Here is a 21,342-nt window from a genome sequence, read left to right as displayed (position 1 = left end):
ACACACACACACACACACACACGACTGAAACAATGGCAGTATCATTGTTAACTTGGAAGGGGGTAAAATTTCAAAGGGTGCCACCCCTAACCAAAAAACCACAAGCCACCATTGACTGCTGAGAAATGGAATAGTCTACTCCTGGGATGAGCCCTCTTGGTAGTTGTCCAATGCAGATGGTAAGCCTTGAAACACAAACAACAAAAATCCCACTTAGCCAGCTGAGGATATGCACTTCATTTGTGCTCGTACATTTATGCACATAGATGAATGTAACATAAGTGAAGAAGAAGGCTGTCAACTTGAGGGTAGGAGGGTTTCTTGGAAAGGACTCGAGGAAGGAAAGGGAAGAGGGAAAGTGATGTAATTCTAGTTCAGTTCAATTTTTTTTTTTTTTTTTTTTTTTTTTTTTTAGACAAGTCTTTTTAGGAAGCAGCCACGAAGAGGAGGGAGAAGTGGGGGGGACGAACCACAGAGTGTCGCTCGTGCCTAGAGAGGCCGGAAGTGCCCTGTGCTCCGCCCCCCGGGGGTCGGACTTTCGGGTACTTTTGTGACTGCGGGGTGCTTCGAGGTGCTGCGTTCGCGGGTGGGTTCGGGTCTCCTCCTGCTATCGTCCTCCAGAGGGGCCGGCTGCTGGTGGAGGGTGGGGGTGGGACAAAACACCTTTCTCCGCGGCCTAGCGGCGCCGGGGAAATAAACTCGGTGGCCACTTGGGCCCAGTGCCGGACAGGGCCTCGGGCGCCTCGCCTCGGGCCGGTTCCGGGTGTATGGTCAGTCTCAGGGTGTTTGGCGATGGGATTCTTGGGTCATGTACTTAAGCTTTGAAAATGGGACACGTCACAGTTTTGCTTTTCCCGGAGACAAGGTCAGTTCCAAGGTCTTTATTCTGGGGCACTGGAAGAGATCCAGAACTTTGGAGTCAGGTTGCCTGGTGGAATCTGGCCTCTGCTACTTTGTGGCTTTTTCCCTTAACCTTTCTGTGTTTTTGCTATTTTAAGGGATACTGGTATCGCCTAATTTACAGGATTGATATGAGAAGTAAAATGGCTTCATTTGTGCAAGGTGCTTAAAATAGTACAAGGCACGGGGTAATCTACACAGTGTAAAGATTGCTGTTATTATTACTGTTGCTATTTCTAACTGGGATAGCACTTATTTTCAGTGACTAACCTTCGTACTGGCCGTTGTCTTTTGAATTTTAGTGCTATTTACCAGTGCTCTTTGTAATGGGTGATTTGTGTATTTTAGGAGGGAAAATAAAACATTCTGGAGGAGAGCCTGTCCCAAAGCAAAGATTAAAAGTGGTTCGTATAGTGTCTTGTGATGCCCAGACTCACGGAGTTTTAAAATCTTGGGAATTTTTTTTATTTTTTATTTTTATTTTTTGAGTAGGAGGAGGAGCTTGAGACATAGGAGCAGTGAGAGGTAGCCAGCAGTGAGGAAGAGCCCTGTTGTAAGCAGACATCGCTGTTTTGCTCTGTGCTGCGAAGCTGCCAGATTTCTGACCCTCACCAAGAACCCTCCCCGCCGTGAGGGTCACAAGGATGGATGATAGATTTGATTGATTGGTAGATAGGAAAATCGGTGGTAAAGTAAATAGAGACAGATCTGAAACTGAGTCCACACTAACACCCTTTGTTCTTTCTGCAGGTTTTTAAAGCTGACTTTGATCATAATACAGTTTACCATTGTCGTTGAATTGATACCTCTTGCAATCTTTGAAAGTCCTTTCATCTGTCTGCTTTTTCTTAAAGAATTTGAGCTTTAATATTCTCAGGATATATAGTGATCCCTGTAGCATTCTTTTCTCTATTTGTAACTTAACAACAGAAACAAAAAACACCAAAATCAAAACCCTTGCCTTTGGCTTACTTATTGGCAAACGCTTCTATTGGTAAACAGTCTTCTGGTCCTGTCCTTCTGTACTCGGCGCAGGTGGTGAGACTCCAGATCGGAGAGGTGATGGAACGTGAGTGCTTGAACTGATTATTAAGAAGGTATCAATGCTCATTTTTCTCGCTAGAGCCTCTCCCAATAGCCCCACTCCCTTTCAGCCTTGCATTTACTCTTAACCTCCCTTATACCAACAAAATGCTTTGGACTGTATCCAGGAAAGAAGAGATTTTCTTTGATATTTAAAATTGTATATTAGTAAAGAATTAAATGTTAGAGAAAAACTGCAGTAGTAGGCCAGGCATTCAGCCATAGTCTTTTAGTCATTTTCATTCATGTTTTTCCTGCCTGTCCCTTACCTCTTCACCCTCCATCCGCCGTCCTCTACATCCCTTTTCCTTTCTTTCCCTTCTCTCCTTCCCTTCTTTCTTTCATTCTTTTACCGCTAACTAGAGGCCAAGACATGATAGCCACACATCTGCAGGCACGTCAGAGGAAAATCAAAACTTGAATTTAGCCACAGTATCACAATAAACATAACTGATGGTAATTCCTTAGTATTGCATTCACGTTTCCTGATTGGCCCACACGTGGCTTTTTACAAGTTGGTGATGTTTAAACTACATAATTTGTTTTGAGTTGCTGTCTTTTGTAATCTGTGCTAATCCACCTTCCCTTGGTCCTCCTCTTTAGGAACACCATTTATTTGTGGGAGAACTTGGGTTTTCAATATTCTCACATAAATTGCTTTATTCTACTGTTACTTTACAAAAAGAAGAAGAAGAAGCACAAAAACCGAGCACACTTGGCTGCACTTTGCATCACACAGTAAGTGTGTGATACTGAGGCCTGTGGCCCACCCTGGAGGCTGGTTCAGTTGACCTTGGCTACCTAACTGTTACGAGGCTTTAAAAGCTTCCCAGTGATTCTATTGTGTAGCGTGACTTTGATACTTTTAATTTGCTTTCATGTTTTTACCTGTTCATGAGTTCTTGGATGTAGAGGTTCAATTACATTTAGGTTTACTTACTTGAATAAAATTATAGTATCCCAGATCTCTTGTGACAGCTAATTAGGAGGGAGTGTTTTCTGGGTTCTTTGTAACAGTTGATAGAATGTTCACCCAGGTATGATGGTTCACACCAGTAATCTCGGCTCTTGGGAGGCTGAGGCAGGAGGATTGCCCTGAGTTAAAGGATATCTTGGCTTACATGGAAAACTCAAGGCCACTCTGGACTGGAGTGAGACCCTGTCTTTAAAAAAAAAGAAAAAGGAAAAAGGAAAGCTACAATCAATGAGTCAAGGTTACTTAGTTTCCATCTATCACCTATGTTATCCCTTGAAGTGCAGAAAATAGTGAGAAATAGAAACTCAAGTGGGCACAGACTTGGGACTATCTTTCCCTAGTCACGCTAGCCTTGCTTGTTCTGATCTCCTAATTCCACTGAGAAAAGAGGAGTGCACTGCCACCTCAGTGTACTCAGAACCTCGTAGTCAGTTCTTGCTTAAAACCTAGCTCCTTTTGATTCAAAAGAATCAGATCTTCCATCCCTTTTAGGAAGCCCAGTTCTCACAGCCTCCCGGAAGCTGTGAAAAACTGAGTCACTGACTAGTTACTATGTGGCATTTCCAAGGTCACACATCTGAGAGTGGTGGAGAGAAGACATTCACAAATGTTGTCTTATTCCAGTGCCCTCATTCTAACTCTGGTGGGATACTCCATCCAGCCTTCTCTGGCACAGGTTATGCCTACTTGAGCTCACTTGTGAGGCACATGCACATTGGGCTGCCACTGAGTGCCCATTTGACACAGCTTCTGTGATTACACAGTGAAGGACAAGGAAAGGTGCTTCCGTTTACTCAGTCCGCATGGCTCAGAGAGCTCCAACACATCTGCCTGTCCGTTTGCTGTCTGTCATCCAGCCACGGGAAATAAGCGTGCCTGTCTGTGCTCTGGAGGCAGTCTTTGTCTTCGCTTTTTTTTTTTTTTTTTTTTTTTTTTTTTGTCCTCGCCTTCTTACCACATGACTTTCTCTGGTTTCTAAGTTCTGTAAGCTTATAATACTGAGATGTATCAGCTGGCTTTCCAGTTTTGAAGTTGACATTTGTGTGTGTTGTATGATTGTGTTCCAATACTTGTGCATTTGCTTATACTGGTACATGCACACGGTGCACATGGAAGCAGGAGATCGGTCTTGAATATCTGCTTGCATTGCTTTCCACATTTATTTTTATTTATGTTTTTGAGGCAGCGTCTCTCACTGAACCTAGAGCTCACCAATTGGGCAAGAGTTGGCCATCACACCCTAGGGGTCCTCTAGTCTCCATCCCCAGTGCTGGAATTACAGGTGCATGCCACCATCTGGCGCTTCCATGGTTGCTGGGCATCTGAACTCAGCTCCTCAAGCTGGTGCAACAGGTACTTGGCTGATTAAGCCATATTCCCCACCCCTACATTTTCACTCTTGCAGCTGTGGTGTATAGTTTCCATGGTAACAGCAACTCTGAAGTTTCTGAGGCTGCTATTTGTCACCTAGTGGGTAGAAACCAGGAGTGCTGCTAAACATTCTAATAATTAAAAGCTAGTCCCCTTTTTTCTATACCATGTAAGTAACCTCACTTATAAATGCCTGAATTTAGAAAAATAACTGTTTACCTAATGCATTTGTGTTCATTCAGTCTTTATCTTTTTCTTTCTTTCTTTTTTTTTTTTTTTTTTTTTTTTTTTTTTTTTTTCTTTTCGAGACTGGGTTTTTCTGTGTAGCCTTGGCTGTCTTGAACTCACTTTGTAGACCAGGCTGGCATCGAACTCACAGCGATCCACCTGCTTCTGCCTCCAAGCACTGGGATTAAAGTCGTGCACCACTACCGCCCAGCCAGTCTTTCTCATACACAGTAACAAATGTATTCTGTTTCTCTGATATATTAGTACCTAGGGAATAGAAGAATAAGATGAGGACAGTTGTTTTCAAGAATCTCAGGGGGTTAGACTATTAGGATGTATGTGGCAGGATTATACTGTGAAACAGAAATCACACCACGCAGCAGAGCCCCTTTAGAGGTTTATTAATGGAAAGAAATACAGAGACAGTCTCTGGAGACAAACAGGGAAGAAAGGGCCCGGGGATGGGTGGAATTCTCTTTATAGGTGACCTAGTGCATGTGCAGAAAGTGCACATGCATGTGTAGGCATACACATGTCAGGGGATGGGAGGAATTCCCTTTATAGGTCGACCTAGTGCATGTGCAGGAACACACACACACATACCGTACATACCTGAATCTTGCCGGCTGGGGGTGACATGTTTCTGATGGCATGCTTCCAGGGTGGCTTTGGTGTTGCCTGTTTCCCTATAGTCATCAGGGCCTTTAGGGGTGGCTGTATTGCTGCCTGTTTACTAACATAGAGAATTTATTTATTTAGAGACATGGTTTTACTATGTAGCTTGGAGTACCCTGGAGCTCAACTATGTAGAGTAGACTGGCCTTGCACCTGCCCTGTCTCTCTCTCTTTGATGAGTGCTGGGATTCCAAGTATACCCCTTCATGCCTGGCTGACAAGTTTTATTTGACAATCCCAAAGTTCAATTCTAGCAGGGGCATTACTTATTTTACAGACCATAAGATGCACCCAGTTTTTAGAGCAGTCAAGAAAAACAAAAATCGAACCATAAGGTGCACCTTTATCCCACACACAGTTTGGGCATGGGACAGAGTGTGTCTTATGGTCCGAAAAATATGGTATGTAGAAACCAGTGCTAGCTTGAATGAAACCATTCATGCCCTGGTTAGGAATTTTAGGTGCTGTCTGATGGAAGCTTGGGAGGATGTGGTAGGAAGGAGAGAGAGGGGAGGGGAAAGAGAAGAGGGACATTTGCTTACTTTCTAGACTGGAGACAGTAGTGCTGGTAACTAGGAGGGTAGAGACACAGACGATCTGAGAGACGCTCCAGGGAAGAACAGATTGGAGTAGGTGATCCTTGTGGGGACTGAGTGAGAAGAGGCAGTCACCTGACTCTGAGGATGCCAGGAGGAAGAGCTGCTGTGCATAGAGAATGCTGCAGTGGAAAAATGGGGAGGAAGCAAGAAAATTAGCCTTGCTGGAAGCATATTGACGCAGATTTGTTTGTAGACTTTCCAGTTAGAACTGCGGTGGGAGCACCTTAAGATGGGGATCAGGAGTCCTTGTCTAAGAAACAGGAGCTAAAATCTTGCAAGGGAGTCAGGATATAAGGGCAGGGCTTGTCAAGAACAGAGTGCAGAAGCCCACTCTTACTTAAAAGGAGAAAGGGCAGCAGAACTGTCCTGATGTTACTGTACCACTTTTTTTAGTTGACATTGGCTTACTGCTCACCACATTTTCGCCACCATTCCAAGAACTTTATTAATACACAAACAGTGTTCACGACGTTCCTGCCGGCACTAACCTGTCTGCATATGAGGAAGTCGAGGCATAGAGATAGGTGGATCCTGAAGAGGAAGGCGACACGAGAGAAAGGCTCCATAACCCAGGGACAAGGGAGTTGCTGGAAGCAGACAGCAACTTCAGCCTGGCTGCCTGAGAAGCCGTAGCCCGTGGAAACTGAAGGAAGCTTTGCTGACTCCTGAGACCTATGGTGTGCTCTACATCTGTGTTGAAACCTTGGTAGAAAGACAAAACTGGAGTTTTAAGTCTGGCGGGCTTTCAAGAAGTTTGGTCTTGAAGGGATACAGAGTAGCCGACTGAGAAGGTGTCATTGCATCCCTTAGGGTAAGGACTTGGAGATTTATTTTGCCACTTTAATGTTCCTGATGAAAAAAGTTCTACAAAGCTTAGATACCCTGCTTGACAGACTGCTTTGAACTCAGGTTAGGCTTCAGTCTTCAACCATTTGGGTAAAGCTCACATCAGAGAGATTTGTTTTTTAACTGCTCCAGTCAATGAAAGGGAACTTTATTTGGTTCCGACGTCACGGACCAGCTTTATTTGACCTTCTTCTTGGGCCAAAGGTTGTTAGTGTGGCCACACTTCTTGTGGCAAGTGACTAGCGCGGGTGCAGACGTGCGGCAGATCATCTTATCGCAGTTCTACTGGGCCAGCTGTCGAAGGGACTGCTCAGTGATGTCACCACGCAGGCGCAGCACCAGGTGCAAGGTGGACTCTTATTGGATGTTGTAGTCGGACAGGGTGTGGCTATCCTCCAGCTGCTTGCCAGCGAATGTCAGCTTCTGCTGGTCAGGTGGGATGCCTTTCTTGTGTTGGATCTTGGCCTTGATAATTCTTGGTGGTGTCACTGGGCTAGACCCCAAGAGTGATGGTCTTGCCCGTCAGGGTCTTCGCGAAGTTCTGCATGTTGGCATCTGCTGCTTGGCCGCCTCGTTGAAGAGCTATCAGAATTTAAGTCTCATTAAAACAGGCATCTAGGAATTAAAATTTCAGTTGTATTTCCTCTGATAGAGGTCCTTTGTTTTCCCTAAATGTAATGTAGAGGAAAACTAATACTCATTTCCTATTGATGCCTAACAAGTTACCCTCAGTACACACAAACAAAGCCTGTTACTTTTATTTGTAAGTTAGAAGGCCAGGCAGGCTCAGCTGAGTTCTCTGTTTAGAGACAAACAAAAGCCAGGGTCAAAGTGTTAATGGAGCCGGTCTTGGAACTGTAGGTTCTAGCTGAAATCCGCCTAAAGCTCATTGGTGCTCCTGATAGAAGTCAGCTCCTTGTGACCAGTGTGATCATTCTGAGTGTGTCGTAGCCAATGTTGTGGTGATTATTTAAGACAGCAAGTATTTGGGATCATCTTTAAGAAGTGGGCCAGCCATAGATCAGGGTTCTAATGGTATTACTCTGAGCCAGTTACTAATTAGGAAGGGTCCTAGGGAGTTCAGACAGTGTCTTCACTGAAACGTGGCTGCCTCAGCCTCAAGTTCTCTCTCTAGAGCTATGAGGTGTTCAGACCCATTTCCACAATGGCCTTTGGTGAGCTCATTGTGGGGTTCAGATTCCTTCATTACTTTGGCAAAATACCTAACAAAAAGTAACTTAAAGAAGGGTTTATTTCGAGATACTGTCTCCCATACTAGGGAAGTCAGATGCAGGCAGCTGAAGTGAGTGGTCACATTGTGTCTGTAATCAGGAAGCAGAGAGAGGTGAATGCTGGTGCTCTTATGTTGTGCTTATTATTTGATCTAGGACCTTTGTCCATGGTCACAGTGAGCCTTCTTACTTCAGTTAACGTTCTCTAAAATACCCCCAGAGAGCCCTCTAAGGGACCCCAAACCCTGTCAAGTCAACAAGATTAACTTGTGATAACTAAATCCAACACTTAAAAATCATAACATATTAACCCTGGCCCCTAGACTCACATTCATCTTATACTGTAAAATGTGTTTAGTCTGTCTCCAGATGTCCTTAACAGTGCCAACACTTTTCAGAACATAAGTGCAGGGTTTTTTTCTGCAACTCAGGCAATCCCTTAACTTTGAGCCCTTGTAAAAATAATACAAGTAATATAGTTCTAATGTACACTGTCACAAAGTAAACATTCTTATTCCAAAGAAGAGGGATGGGAACGCGGCAGGGAAAAATGTGACCATAGCAAGACTGGAAGCCAGGAGGAGGACACCAGGTCCTGCACGTCTGTGTCTAGCAGCTGGGCTTCTTGATGGAATCATCTGGGCTTAACAACTTTGGGCAGCTCTACCTCTCCAGCTCAGGTGACCTCTTTTTTGTGCTCTACTCCGTCCTCAGCAGCTGTCCTGTGATCCTGGCATCTCCTACATTTTTGGAGTCTCCACTGCAATTCAGGCTTTATGCTCCCAGCTTCGTGCCACGGCCTTACAGGGAATCTGACCACACATTGCCTAGTCTTTCTGGAATTCTGCAAGCCTCTGTGATCCCTTTACTTTTCTATCTTTCATGCTTGTAAACCAATACTATGTAGATGATGCTTTCAAGTACTGTTTGCTTAAATTGTAGCTTGATTCCTTTGTGTCGCTGTCTTAGTGGTCACTGTGTGCCTTTGAGGCTGACCCTGGGGAAATACTTTCATGGCAGCCATTTTGAATCACTGAACTCTTGTGGTGATGTTCTATTTAAAGGAGTTTCACATGTTAGGATTTTGAATGGGTGGGTGGGTTGTGCCTTCATGGAGCCTTTTCTATTTTCCAGATGTAGAACACAAGGTTTCTCTTTTGTGATGCTTGTTTGACAATTCCAGAAGCTTTGTCTGCATGCACTTCATTGTTACATTACGCTAGTACACCTTTCCTAAACAAACCACATTTTCCATATATTTTTGGATTCTCCCCCTATTGATTTGAGTAAGAGCAGTGAGCACTAGTCATGCCGTAGCCTGAATGCCATCCTGTTTGGAATGTTCTTCTGCCAAATAAATTACTCTAATTATTATTATTTTTAATTCATTCTGAAGTGCTCACGGCATGGACATAATGCAACCAGATTCTTTGCCAGGATGTAAACTTGAACAGATTCTGTTTCAGTCCCTGAAAGCGTCCATATTCTGCTCTGAAGCTCCATCAACCAGGCCTCCATTGCTCACGTATTTCTGCCATTCTAGAATTGCAGGCCCCATCAGCAGGGCCTGCTAAGCTTTTCTTGTATCCACAGGGCTTTAGCCTACACCCCTAAATTGTCTTGTTCTCTCCACAAGCCAGGGGGTGTAAGAAACACAGGGCAAACTTTATCACAGCAATGGCCTCTCCTCTGGACTAGTTCTGTTAGCTACTTTCTTGTTGCTGTGACAAAATATCCAACAGAAGCAAACAAAGGGTTTATTTTAGTTGACAGTTTGAGGGTACAGTACAACATGGGGGTAGCTGCTTATATTCTGTCTAGTGAGGAAGCAGAGATGAGCACGCCTGCTCCAGTTGCTCTTTTCTGTGTGGGACCCAAGCCCATAGAACGATGCCACCCACAGTCACGGTGAATCTTCTGACTGAAGTTAACCTCTCCAGAACACTCTCACAGACATGCGTAGTTGACTCTACCCCCCCCCCCCCCGCCGCCCCCAAGATGGTACGGAATTAGAAGCTACAAAGGCATTTTGAACATGGGGATCTCTTCAGTTGCCCATTGGCAGTTTTCTTCGGGTCCTGGGCCTAGGAGGAGGGAAACATTTGCAACTACAGTGGCTGATAGTCATCTCCACCTCTCAGAAGTCTTTTGCAGAAAGACAGCTCACAGCTACAGTGAAACGGGAGAACTGCTTGGCTCAGGATGGCTAGAGAACCAAGGGAAAGCACAACCCTGGACTCGCACTCTGCAGAGGACCAGATGGAGCTACTGGTCATAAAGGTGGAACAGGAAGAGGCCTCCCCCTTGGCAGAGGAGGCCAGTTGGCTGGGCAGCCCCGGGCCCGACCGCTCCCGCCAGCGCTTCCGTGCTTTCCGCTACCCTGAGGCAGCCGGACCCAGGCAGGCGCTGAGCCGCCTCCGCGAGCTCTGCAGACAGTGGCTGCGGCCAGACGTGCACAGCAAGGAGCAGATCCTGGAGCTGCTGGTGCTGGAGCAGTTCCTGACCATCCTGCCAGGGGAGCTGCAGGCCTGGGTGCGCGAGCAGCACCCCGACAGCGGGGAGGAGGTGGTGGCTCTGCTGGAGTACTTGGAGAGGCAGCTGGATGAGACGCCTCCGCAGGTAGAAGGGTCTGAGACCTATGTCCTGTGCATAACAGGAAGGTGGAGGTGGGGGAGGGAGGGAGGGAGGGAGGGACATTGCCTCGAGCCTGTGAAGTGACCTGGACCCCTTAGTTCAATGCATGAAGCAAAGTATAAGGATTGTGGAAGAACTCAGTCCTAGAGAAGCTAGGATAGAATATGTTGAGCAGGATGGTAAAAGTTCATGTACTTTTTGTTGTGTTTTTTCAAGACAGGGTTTCTCTGTGTATCCTTGGCTGTCCTGGACTCGCTTTTATAGACCAGGCTGACCTCGAATTCACAGAGCTCTACCCGCCTCTGTGTCTCTGAGTCCTAGGATTACAGGCATGCACCACCGTGCCTGGCTTATAGGTGTACTTTTTTTTTTTTTTTTTTTTTTTTTTTTTTTTTTTTGGTTTTTCGAAACAGGGGTTCTCTGTGTAGCCCTGACTATCCTAGACTCACTTTATAGACCAGGCTGGCCTCGAACTCAACAGCGATCCGCCTGCCTCTGCCTCCTGAGTGGTGGGATTAAAGGCGAGTGCCACCACGCCCAGCTAGATGTTCCTGTGTTGAATAAGACACAAGTACAGATTTGAGCAGTGGCAATACATAAATACTTTGTAGGTGTTTTCTTGCCTTCTGTGACAACAGCTACAGTGTCTAGCTGGCAGTGCTGTGGTGTTTATTCCTCCACCCCACCCCATTGTAGTTCCCATTGACACTGGAGGGAAAGTCTACAGTATTCTTAGAATCTAAAAAGGTTTTGTTGTTGTTTGTTATTTTGTTTTGTTTTGATTTTTCTTCCTATTCAAATTTATGGATCCCCTGTTTGAACTCCTGGTAGAAAACAGGCAGTATTTAACCTGCGTCTTCTGCCCTGTTTGAGAAGACATTTTCCACATTGCATTCACTAGTGTTTTTGTATCAAAGGACTCATGGCCTTCTAACTAGTGACCAACGCCAAGGTTCTGGACTTGGAGTTATTGCCTGAGTTCTTTAACAGGGAAAAGTCACTGTAAGTCTATGAACTTCATTTTGTATAAAAGATGTGAAAGTTGGAAGAGAAAGGAGCTTGGAAACTGTGAGTCCATAATCTAGAAGCAAACCTGGTCTGGTAGCCCACACCACACCCTACTGGGCGTGTTCATATCTTACTGTTTGCCCCACTCTGTAGACTAACTTAGAGCCACCACCCCAGGGGTTGCTATGCAGTTATGTCACCATTTTCCTAACAGGTCACAATCTCCATGTGTGTAATAAGAAGCAATGAAGGAGCGGTGCAAACGTTTGCCTGGGCTCCCAGCTTAGCCTTGCTGTTTAATACAGTGATCTTGGATGAGCCGCACCCTTGGGGTAGTTGTGCGTGCTAAGTGAGGGCGTGCTTATCAAAGTTGGATACAGTGCCAAGCTGAAAGAAAGTGCTTTGAAAATGTCTAAGAAGTAGATGGAAAATAAAAATAAATGAATGACTTCTAGGTTCCAGATGATGACGATGGGCAGGAACTCCTTTGTTCCAAGGCAGTACTGTTGTCATCAGCTCAGGGCTCAGAAAGTGGCCAGGTGGAGCCCATGGAGCCTCTGCTGAAGCAGGAGTCTTTGGGAGGCCTGCCGTCAGAAGTCAGAGGTTAGTGTTACCAGGCTTCATGGTTCCTGTGATTGTTTACTTTTCCTTTTTGTGATGGTGCATGTGAGGAAACCCAGGGCTTCACACATACTAAGCAAATGCTTTCCCCAAGGACCCACATGCAGGCTCTCCAAGAGCTTTTATGTATCTTTAGAGAACATCTTTGGATCTGGTAGCAATCGGTATTTGGAAAGGGAAATATTTTATAAACTAGTATTTGCGTAAATTTATTAGTCAAGTTTTTACCTGGGGTTCTGTAACACAGGTGCTGGGTGCTAGTGTGCGTCTCACCTAGAGCTTCTCTCCATTGTAGTCACCCAGGGGGGCCACTGCGGAGAAGATGGAGTGTCAGCTACCAGGCTCACTTCAGAGTTGCAGGTGAGTTAGAGCTGCCCTCCCCCCCTCAGCACTTCATCTCCATCCCTACCCTCCCTCCTCCCTCCTCAGCCCTCGATCTCCATCCCTCCCCTCCATCCTTCCTCCTCAGCCCCTCCATCTCCATCCCTACCCTCCATCCTCCTCCTCAGCACTCCATCTCCATCCCTACCCTCCCTCCTCCCCCCTCAGCACTCCATCTCCATCCCTACCCCCATCATACCTCCGCAGCCCTCCATCCTACCTCCCCTCCCTCCTCAGCCTCCATCTCCATCCCCTATCCTCCATCCTCCCTCCTCAGCCCTCCATCTCCATCCCTACCCTCCCCCTCCCTCCTCAGCCCTCCATCTCCATCCCTACCCTCCCCCTCCCTCCTCAACACTCCATCTCCATCCCTACCCTCCATCCTCCCTCCTCAGCCCTCCATCTCCATCCCTACCCTCCATCCTCCTCCTCAGCCCTCCATCGCCATCCTTACCCTCCATCCTCCCTCCTCAGCACTCCATCTCCTACCTACCCTCCCCCTCCCGCTCAGCACTCCATCTCCATCCCTACCCTCCATCCTCCTCCTCAGCCCTCCATCTCCATCCCTACCCTCCATCCTCCCTCCTCAGCCCTCCATCTCCATCCCTACCCTCCATCCTCCTCCTCAGCACTCCATCTCCATCCCTACCCTCCCCCTCCCTCCTCAGCACTCCATCTCCATCCCTACCCTCCCCCTCCCTCCTCAGCCCTCCATCTCCATCCCTCCCCCCCCCCTCCCTCCTCAGCCCTCCATCTCCATCCCTACCCTCCCCCTCCCTCCTCAGCCCTCCATCTCCATCCCTACCCTCCCCCTCCCTCCTCAGCCCTCCATCTCCATCCCTACCCTCCCCCTCCCTCCTCAGCACTCCATCTCCATCCCTACCCTCCATCCTCCCTCCTCAGCACTCCATCTCCATCCCTACCCTCCATCCTCCCTCCTCAGCACTCCATCTCCATCCCTACCCTCCATCCTCCCTCCTCAGCACTCCATCTCCATCCCTACCCTCCCCCTCCCTCCTCAGCACTTCATCTCCATCCCTACCCTCCATCCTCCCTTCTCAGCACTCAGCTCCATCCCTACCCTCCCTCCTCCCCCTCAGCACTCCATCTCCATCTCTACCCTCCATCCTCCTCCTCAGCACTCCATCTCCATCCCTACCCTCCCTCCTCCCCCTCAGCCTTCCATCTCCATCCCTACCCTCCCCCTCCCTCCTCCCACTCCATCGCCATTTCATCCCTGCCCTCCCCTCCCTCCTCAGCACTCCATCTCCATCCCTACCCTCCCTCCTCCCCCTCAGCCCTCCATCTCCATCCCTACCCTCCCCCTCCCTCCTCAGCACTCCATCTCCATCCCTACCCTCCCTCCTCCCCCTCAGCCCTCCATCTCCATCCCTACCCTCCCCCTCCCTCCTTAGCACTCCATCTCCATCCCTGCCCTCCCCCTCCCTCCTCAGCACTCCATCTCCATCCCTACCCTCCATCCTCCACCCTGTTCCTTGGTAGGATCCATCTCCAGGTCTGTTCACTGTTTAACTCCGTAGAGCATGCCATGTGGGGTGGTGTGGGAGAGGCTGTGGGCTCACAACCCAGATATTTCCTATTCTATCCTTTTGGTGGACTTTTATTCTTTTAGGGGTTGCTGAAAATGGAAGATGTAGCCCCAGCCCTTTCCCCCAGATGGACGGAACAGGATTCATCTCAGATGAACCTCTACAAAGATGGAATGCAGGAGAACCCTGGGAGCCTGGTCTCCCTGGGTAAGACTAATTTCTTCTCAGGCTTCTTGTTATCATTTACATAAAGAACCTGTTTCCCCTGCTAGGCTGTTAAAAGCTGTTGCGCCCATTACGTTTGGAATCATATACACACTTTGGAGGCCTAGTATTGACTAGCTCCTTCATGCTTGTCACCGCGATTCTTTGTCCTCTGTCTTAATTATGGTTTCTATTGCTGTGACAAAGCATCCTGACCAAAAGCATTTTAGCTTACGGTTCCGCATCATAGTCCACCATGAAAGGAATTCAGGACAGGAAGTCAAAGCAGGAACCTGGAGGTAGAAACACAAGCTCCAGAGGGGCGCTGCTTAGACTTGCTCCTCATGGCTTAGCCAGCCTGTTTCCTTGTGCACTCCAGGAACACCTGCTCAGGGCTGGCCCTGCTGAGCTAGGCCTTCCCACATTAATTAATCAAGAAAATACCCCTGCACACTTGCCTACAGGCCAGTTTTATAGAGGAATCTTCTCAGTTAAAATTCCTTCTCAGATATGTCTAGGTTTGCGTCACGTTGACAAAAGCCAAGTAGCATACCCTCTGAGTGTTGTAGTGATGGGGAATGGCGCAGAGCAGAGAGAATCCCTGCGAGTGTTCTGGCTCCGAGGGATGCTCAGGTCATAGTACAGGGCTGCGATCTCAGAGTACAGCACACTTGCGGAGCATGCATGAGAACATGGCTTCGGTGAACTACAAAAAGTCTTCCCTGCCCGTCCCTGCTCCCATCCGTGACTAGTGAAAAGGCTGAGGAGCCTCCCCACAAGAACTGCGAGTCAGTGTGAGAGTTAGAAGCAGCATTAGACACATGGCCCTGCTACAAGCCCTGGCCCTAGAGGAAAGGACAGAGGGCTACCAGGCTTGTCAGACATCACACAACTCACTGGTGGCATGGTTGGACTTCCAGTTTTTGTCTCAGAGAACTGATGTTCCGTTCTGGTGTGCCTGCCACTGCCGGGGCATAGTTCACTATAACTGCCTTTGTCTTTGTCCTAGTTGGGGTTTCTATTGCTGCTATAAAACATCATGGCCAAAAAGCAAGTTGGGGAGGAAAGGGGTTTATTCAGCTTACACTCCCACATTGCTGCTCATCACTGAAGAAAGTCAGGACAGGAACTCAAACAGGGCACCAACCTGGAGGCAGGAGCTGATCCAGAGGCCACAGAGGGATGCTGCTTACTGGCTTGCTTTCTATGGCTTGCTCAGCCTGCTTTCTTGTAGAACCCAGGACCACCCACAGTGGGCGGGGCCCTCCCCCTCCAATCACTAATTGAGAAAATGCCTTACAGCTGAGCCTCATGGAGGCATTTTCTCAACTGAGAGTCCTTCCTCTGATGACTCTAGCTTTTGTCAAGTTGACACAAAACCAACCACTACAACTGATCACCCCTTGTCAGCTTGACACACAAGCACATCACTAGTAAGCTACCACCCTTCCTTTCCTATTCATTTCCAAGATCTCACACTAATTACCGCTGATTTCTTAGCTCCAACCAGCCAGCATCAATTGTCCCAGTAGTGGAAAAATTTCACATCGGTGGTACTGGTCTCTTGTTAATTGTGGCTGACTCTTCAGCCCCAGTAGACCAGAATGACAGACTCTTAATTCAAAGTAGCAAATAGACCATCTCACTGAACTCTCAACTCTCAATGGCTTTTCTAACCCAAAGTTCCAGAGTTCTTCCACAGTCCTCCAAAAAACATGGTCAGGTCTGTCACCCCACAATCCTTGCACAAACTTATCTTAGTTAGGGTTTCTATTGTTGTAACGAAACACCATGACCAAAAGTTGGGGAAGAAAGGCTTTATTCAGCTTACACTTCCACATTGCTGTTCATCACTGAAGGAAGTCAGGACAGGAACTCACATGGCAGGAAGCTGGAGGCAGGAGCAGATGTAGAGGCCATGGAGGGTGCTGCTGACTGGCTTGCTTCCCTGACTTGCTCAGCCTGCTTCCTTATAGAACCCAGGACCACCAGCCCAGGGACAGAACCACTCAGAATGAGCTAAGCCCTCCTTCATTGATCAGTAATTGAGAAAATGCTTTACAGCTGGATCTCATGGAAGCATTTCCTCACCTGAGGCTCCTTCCTCTCTGATGACTCTAGCTTATGTCAAGTTGACACAAAGTCAACCAGTACAATCTATCCCAAATAGATGTGAACACTGCAGAATCTTTTCTGTTGCTTCCTGTGCTCAGTCCTTTTCACATCTCTTTTAGTTTGTTTTCTATTGCTCTAATAAATACTATCTGACCCAAATACTATGACTCCTTGAGGGAATAAAGGGTTTATTTTCATGCCACAGTCTTTTTGTTGAGGGACGTCAGAGCAGGAACTCAAACAGGAACCTAAGGGCAGAGATTGAAGCAGAGACCATTGAGAAATGCTCCCTTGCTTTCTTCTACAGGCAGAACTACCTGCCTAGGGACAGCACCACTGACTATTTGCTGGGCCCTCCAACATCAGTGATTAAACAAGAAAATGCCTCCAACCAACTTGCCACAAGCCAGTCTGATGGCAGTGCATCCTCAGTTGACATACCCTTGTAGTTTGTGTCAAGTTGACACAAGGTAACCAGCACAAGTGAGTTGACCCTTGTCAACTTGACACACAAATATGCGTTATTAAACCATGACCTTTTCTTTCTTCTTTATCCCAGAGATCTTGTGTTAACATTCCAGTATAAAAAGTATAATTTTAGAAATCTTATTGTCTTTTTTAAAAATCTTAACACTTTATAATTCAGTCTTTTTAAAAAAAAAAAAAAGTATCTAGTCTCTTTAACTGTTGGGTCCTGTAAAATTAAGAACAAGCCAAGTAATTTACTCCACAAGGGAAGCACTAGGACATAAAAACAATCACACTTAAGCAAAGCCAAGTCCAGCAGGATAGCTTCAAATCTTGTAGCTCAGTATCCAAGATCTGTGACTCACTAATGATAGGCTGGCCTCTGAACGGCTTGGTCAGCCCTGTTGCTCTCCAGCAGAGAAAGTGGAGTATTTAATCTGAGGCATATGTCTGTGTTGCCTTTCTAGTATCGCAGCTTTGGGGGTTCCCCACACCTCCACTGTGCATGCACAGCAGTCCTCAGTTCTCACCACCTTCTCTCCACTGCCACTCTTCTTGCTTAATGCTCTTCTTCCAACAGCCCCGTTGTGTGGTTGATTTACCAGTATCACCTAACAGTGTTTATTACTAGGCCTATAGTTATTATTATGACAGTTATTTTCTAACCTGCTAGCAGTCAATCTAGACACAGACACCTGTTATATTTTTAAAATAGCCTTCGTTAACCTGGGGCAGGGCAGATATTAATCCTCTAAACCACTTCCCATAGTGGGGAAGGTGTGGGATCCCTGTCCCAATACTATGCCATCTGGTCCTAATAATTTCTTTCAAGCTACCTCCCATGCATAACCCCATATACTTCCTAATGTTCTCCATCCACGCCAGCCATGTGCTTCTCCACCCAACCCATGGCAGCCTTCCTTCTTCCTCTCCTCTCCTCCAGCCCTCTTCTTCTCAAGACTCTCTCTCCCCAAGCCCTGGAACACCTGCACAGGTGTGATGGCCTTTTATTGGTCAAACAGGTTAGGCTCTAGGCAAGGTCCTAGTGGGTCACAGAGACAGCAAACAGTAATTAGCATAAAAATACATCAGACCAACCTCCAACACCCCATTCCTGTGTTCCTGTCTCCCTAGCTTTTCTGTTATCTCCTTTTTATTCCATCCGAATTTCTCCATGTAAATGCTTGACCTTGGTAATTCTTGTCTCCATGCTATTCGTCACAGTGCTCCCAAAGCATAATTAACAGTTGTTGGCATTTGTGTTTCAGACCAGGAGATGCAGGCTAAGATTAGGGACTTGCCTCCAGCCGGGGAACACATGGAACAAAAGCCCGAGCAGACAGTGTGCTTCCTGGGGGACGACACTGTCCAGGTTCCTGCAGGTGCGGAAGCCAGTGAGCAGGACAGCAAGTTACAGACAACACAGAAGAGTGCCACAGGAGCTAGGCGCTTCTATTGCCGTGAGTGTGGAAAGAGTTTTGCTCAGAGTTCAGGCTTAAGTAAACACAAAAGAATCCACACTGGATTGAAGCCCTATGAGTGTGAGGAGTGTGGCAAAGCCTTCATCGGGAGCTCAGCTCTCATCATTCATCAGAGGGTTCACACGGGCGAGAAGCCGTATGAGTGTGAAGAGTGTGGCAAGGCCTTCAGCCACAGCTCAGACCTCATCAAGCACCAGAGAACCCACACCGGGGAGAAGCCCTACGAGTGTGAGGACTGTGGGAAAACCTTCACTCAGAGCTGCAGCCTCCTTGAACATCACAGGATTCACACCGGGGAGAAGCCCTACCAGTGCAACATGTGTCCCAAAGCCTTTCGGCGCAGCTCACATCTCCTGAGACACCAGAGGACCCACACTGGGGATAAAGATTATTTTGTTCCAGAACCTTACTGGGAAAGCCAGAGTAGGGTGGAAAGCCATTGGGAAAACATTGAGACTCCTGTGTCTTATCAATGCAATGACTGTGAGAGGAGCTTCAGCAGGATTACAAGCCTTATTGAACACCAGAAAGTCCACACTGGCGAGAAACCCTTTGAGTGCCAAACATGTGGAAAAGGCTTCACCCGACCTTCTTACCTTATTCAGCATCAGAGAAGACACACGGGGAAGAAAACCTCTGTCACAGTGACCCCTGCTGTACATTCCGAAGTTAGTGTTCCCCTGCCGTTGAACTGAAGCCAACCCACAGTTCTCGCTGACTGCAGGCGTGGGCTGGGCTCTATTTAATAGTGCACATCCTCAGATATTAGGGACCTGCCTGAGACTCCTTAGCTTCTACATTCTAGAAGGTGACTAGAAAAAAGAACTGAAATCACAGGCGGTTATGAGAGAGTTGTCTGCGAGAGTTCTCACCATTGGATTCCGACGGGCTTCCTGCCTGGCACATGGCCTTCCCTTGGCCTGCACGTCATGTCTCCTGAGGGAATGCTTAGGCTTGGGGTTGTTACTCTGACCCTTCGTTAGGCTAATGAGCCCTTCACATGTGGTCAGACTTGGAACTCGTAGGTCCTGTTTTGTGCCTTGTATACAGGTGCTAATAAACATTAAGTATAGGGGTGAGATTTCCTACATAGCTCTGAAAACCCATTATTATCTGGAAATTCTCACCAAGGCCATTTGTATATCTTTAAAGAAAAAGAAAATGATGTTTTAGATTGAATAAGTGTAGTACTGCTTTGTTTTGTTTTTGTTTTTTGCCAAGAACCCCAACTTGGCAGGGCAGGGGTGAAGGTGAGGTTACCGTGCTAGAATCCTTTAATTCTTTACCTAATTTAGGAATTCTGTGAGAGTGCCTTAAACAGCTTCCTTAGCATTAGGTCATTGTGAATATGCCACCCATGGAATTCCACTAATATTTTTTTCTGTTAATTTTATTACTCTTGGGAGAAAAAAAGAAAAAAAAAACTTTGCTACTCATGTAGTGTGCAAACCAGTTTCAGAATAAAGTGATCAATGTCTAAGACTGAGCCTCTTGGTTCTCACTTTTTGGGCCTAATCAAGAGATTCTGCCTCCTCTCCATATGTCACATCCACAGGCTTAACTGTGCTAAGGCAGTGGGTTATGTTACCAAGAGAAGCAAAACAACCCCTCAGCTGGGGAAGGTCCATAAGCACACGTGGTACAGCAAGATCACTCAAGGATCCAGTACGTGTGGGGCAGCAGTTTGCAGGAGCTTTACCACTGGATAAGCAGCAGCTGGTCTCTGGATGTGCTCTGTTGTACACTGCTTAGTACAGGGAGCGGGGTTGCTAGCTGGCTCTGTCCTTGTATGACCAGCTTCCCAAGGAAGAACTAACTGCAGATGTTTGCCTGTCTCCTACTGTGCTGCTGTGAGCACTCTGGCTTGGCTCTCAGTCTTTTTTTTTTTTTTTTTTTAACATATACATTTATATTATTACACATTATATAAAATAAGCTACATACAGCAAGAAGAACCACAAAACAATCCAGAATTATATTAATGTCACATTCATAGTGCGGCTCTCAGTCTTTTACTTAAGAATATTTCAGTAGCTGGCCTTAGTCCCAGCACTTGGGAGGCAGAGACAGGAGGATTTGTGAGTTTGAGGCTCGCCTGAACTACAGAGCAAGTTCCAAGAGATTCAGGGCTACCAAAACCAACCCTGTCTAAAAAAAAAAAAAAAAAAAAAAAGACATTTCAATAGAGTGCTGAAGAGATGGCTGATGGCTCAGAGGTTACCCACACAGTGCTTTGAAATTACCCATAACCCATTGCAGGGAACCAATACCTGCCTCTGACCCCTGGGGGCACCAGACACACTTGGTGCCCAGATATACATAGGAGCAAAACACTCATAGATCTAAAAATCTTTTTAAAGGGAGTTTCAGGAATGTGACATTTAACAAACTATAACACATATTGATAGTAAGCTGCACAGACCCCCCCCTCAAAGTCCACACTTTGGTAAGCCAGTAAATTCATACTAAATATTTAAAATAAGAATTGCTGCCAGGAGGTGGTAGCAGCGCATGCCTTTAATCCCAACACTTGGGAGGCAAAGGCAGGCGGCTCTCCATGAATTCGAGGCCAGCCTGGACTACAGAGTGAGTTCCAGGGCAGCCAACGGTACGTGGAGAAACCAAAGAGAAGAAAAGGAAAAAAGAATTGCTTGCTTTTGGATCCAGAACTCCACCATAAGCACAACAACCTTTGTCCAGTTCTGTGTTGACTCTAAACCATCCGTAACCATCTGTAACCAAAGCCACTTAAGCACGCATGGTGATTGCCTTTATGTTCACTCTCACTCCCCTCGGACACGGCAGCTCAGCCTCTTTATTTCCTTAATCACGATGGGAATTTCAAACTTGTCTGTAGTGGATGGAAACATGTTTTTGTTTTGATCACAAATGTGGGATGTGAAACCGACTTGTGTGAGGATGTGCAGTGTTTTTCCACTGAAAACAGACTTGTGAGAGAGCAGGGGATGC

At 46.8% G+C, this 21,342-nt stretch overlaps 1 protein-coding gene and 1 pseudogene across 1 annotated transcript; one reads left to right on the top strand and one right to left on the bottom strand.

Moving 5' to 3' along the window:
- The first annotated feature begins 624 nt into the window (after positions 1-624).
- On the top strand, positions 625-19,854 carry LOC127208795 (zinc finger protein with KRAB and SCAN domains 3). Its single transcript, XM_051168408.1, has 6 exons — positions 625-865; positions 10,052-10,529; positions 12,008-12,155; positions 12,469-12,533; positions 14,188-14,311; positions 18,160-19,854. The coding sequence occupies exons 2-6, from the start codon at positions 10,113-10,115 to the stop codon at positions 19,065-19,067; spliced, it is 1,662 nt and encodes a 553-aa protein (XP_051024365.1). The 5' UTR covers positions 625-865; positions 10,052-10,112; the 3' UTR covers positions 19,068-19,854.
- LOC127209467 (ubiquitin-like) lies at positions 6,856-7,252 on the bottom strand (annotated as a pseudogene).
- Positions 19,855-21,342: the final 1,488 nt, after the last annotated feature.

The sequence above is a fragment of the Acomys russatus genome, chromosome 3, assembly GCF_903995435.1.
Source record: "Acomys russatus chromosome 3, mAcoRus1.1, whole genome shotgun sequence".
NCBI lineage: Eukaryota > Metazoa > Chordata > Mammalia > Rodentia > Muridae > Acomys > Acomys russatus.
The sequence above is the reverse complement of the archived record's forward strand: the minus strand, read 5'-3'. Positions and strand labels throughout refer to the sequence as shown.